The sequence below is a fragment of the Atta colombica genome, unplaced genomic scaffold, assembly GCF_001594045.1.
Source record: "Atta colombica isolate Treedump-2 unplaced genomic scaffold, Acol1.0 scaffold155, whole genome shotgun sequence".
NCBI lineage: Eukaryota > Metazoa > Arthropoda > Insecta > Hymenoptera > Formicidae > Atta > Atta colombica.
Genome location: NW_017259245.1, coordinates 1,017,820 through 1,020,055, shown reverse-complemented (window position 1 = coordinate 1,020,055; position 2,236 = coordinate 1,017,820). Strand labels below are relative to the sequence as shown.

The 2,236-nt window shown below is 26.5% G+C and overlaps 1 protein-coding gene across 2 annotated transcripts in view; it reads left to right on the top strand.

Moving 5' to 3' along the window:
* Positions 1-2,236, top strand: part of LOC108685575 (adenylate cyclase type 2) — a 41,083-nt gene that overhangs the window by 24,575 nt on the left and 14,272 nt on the right. For both annotated transcript variants that reach the window (XM_018190425.1, XM_018190427.1), the window contains 2 exons: positions 25-131; positions 1,056-1,167. In XM_018190425.1, coding sequence (XP_018045914.1) covers positions 25-131; positions 1,056-1,167 — 219 coding nt within the window. The remainder of the gene's footprint in view (positions 1-24; positions 132-1,055; positions 1,168-2,236) is intronic.

The window sequence follows — 2,236 nt, the reverse complement described above, 5'->3', positions numbered from 1 at the left end:
TATATATATATATATATACCGCAGGTGAAAAGAAGTATAATGCTGAAGATGGCGGATGCTTGTCAGGAAGCTAATAAGCATAAACAAACTACTTTCCAAGAGATGTATGTACAACGACATAACAACGTAAGGTAATTTATTACATATATTAGTGATTGTAACAAAACTGATCCCTATGATAGTTTTTTTAATTGTTACAAAATATTAATCTTAGAATGTGATATACATTGTTAAATTCAAAATAAATTACAATTTTTATTTCATAAAGGATTGAACTAAATCGCAATTGCTTTTTGATACTTGCATACAATATTTCGTTTACAATCATTTAAATTACGAATTGATTCGCAACAAGAAAGCTAATGTTAAAAATAAATAAAGATTCGATTCTCATAAGGTCAGGAATAATTTAAGAACGGGAATAATTTAATCATAATCAGTGTATTTAGCAAAGGTGCGCGCGTATTTAGTTCTCCCGAGGATTATATGGGTCGAGGATGATGGCAAGGAATATTGATTGCATTGAAATAAACGCACGCTGCACGTGTCGCACATTGCCTTTGGTCGCCTATCCTTTATTTATCTATCGATCTAGCGATGCATCTGAATTTAAATCATATGATCGTTCGATTGTGCAGCATGCAGATTCAATCGAGTTCACTTGTCGATCCGATAAAATACGATTTTTCCTCAATGCCTCTTTCTTTGAAGTACACATCTTATATGGTCCTAAAATTAATAAAATGCTCCTTATATATTTAAATTGCAATTTTTGTATTAAAATTCTTTGACAAAGCGTTAATTAATTTACTAAGTACGTTCAATTTACTAAGTACGTTTATTTTTTGTTTTATTTCTTTATAATAGAGATAATGTAAAGATTAAATTATTGAAGTACTTCAATAATATTATTAAATTTATTTAATTTAAATAATATTAACATTTATAACAATAATTTTAATATTATTACATTTATTTCTGATTTACATATTTCTATTTGACAAGATAGTTTACAAAATATTTTTTAAAATAATATATCATTGTTGCTTGCATAGCATTCTCTACGCAGACATTGTCAACTTCACACCGCTGTCAGAGCAGCTTTCAGCTTCCGATCTCGTAAAGACGCTCAACGAACTCTTTGGCAGATTCGATCAAATAGCTCAGGTAAAAGAAAATATAATTGTTAAGTTAAATTTAATTTATTTTTAATTAAACCTTTTCTGTAGTTTAAAATAATAAACTTTATTATTTAAAACTCCTTCCTATCAAAATTGCAATATTCTCCAAGAATTGTTTTAAATAAAAAATAAATTTAATTATATTAAGTCCTAGTTAATAAAATTAATTCCATTAAAAATAATTATATATACACTACGCCTTTTTTACTAATATAAGTTTAAAATAGTTCACTTATTAAATTTATTTCTAAAATCAACTTTAACATGAGATAAATAATTCAATATTGATGATGGGAGAGAGGGTCACATACTGTGTGACTTGCAACATTAGATTTCTTTCTATATGTATTATCGTCAATATTGTCGCCTAACCTAAGGTCGACTATGGATCCATTAGTGCGAAGCGAATAAAATGTCTAAAACCTTTTACCCTTTACCAACAAGCATATGATCATCTATCACTTGTACAAAGAGGGATATTGAAAATGTACTTTCAGTTTACATGAGAATAATATTTAAACATTTCAAATTTTCAAATTCAATAAAATTTAGTAAAATCTAATAAAATTTGTTTATTAAAAGTTATACTCTATAAAAACGCAAAAATATATTTTAAAATTCTAACGTTACAAAAATCTAACACATGGAGAGAAATTTTAATTTTTGTTAAAAAAAAATCCTTTCGCTTACAATATAATTATTGAAAACTTTAATTTAAAATTAAAGAAAGTTTGTCATTGTTAAACAAAAAAATTATTCAACATTTATTTGTAAAATACTTTGGATTCTTTGCATATGTTTGCTCTCTTTTAATGATTTAAATATAATGTTTTTCAGTAACGTACAAATTCAATTTCAGTTCGTCAATTCGTCTTTCAATCAGAGTTCCTCATTGATTAAATAAATTTCCGGGTTTGCGATTCATCAAACCGCTATCAAAAGAATAGTATGCTCTTTCGCAAGTGTAACAATTTTATTTGTATTATGTGTCGCATGTTTGCGATAATCAGTTGCAATGACATTCAGTTAAGTGTTTATTTAATAGTTAAATTGAA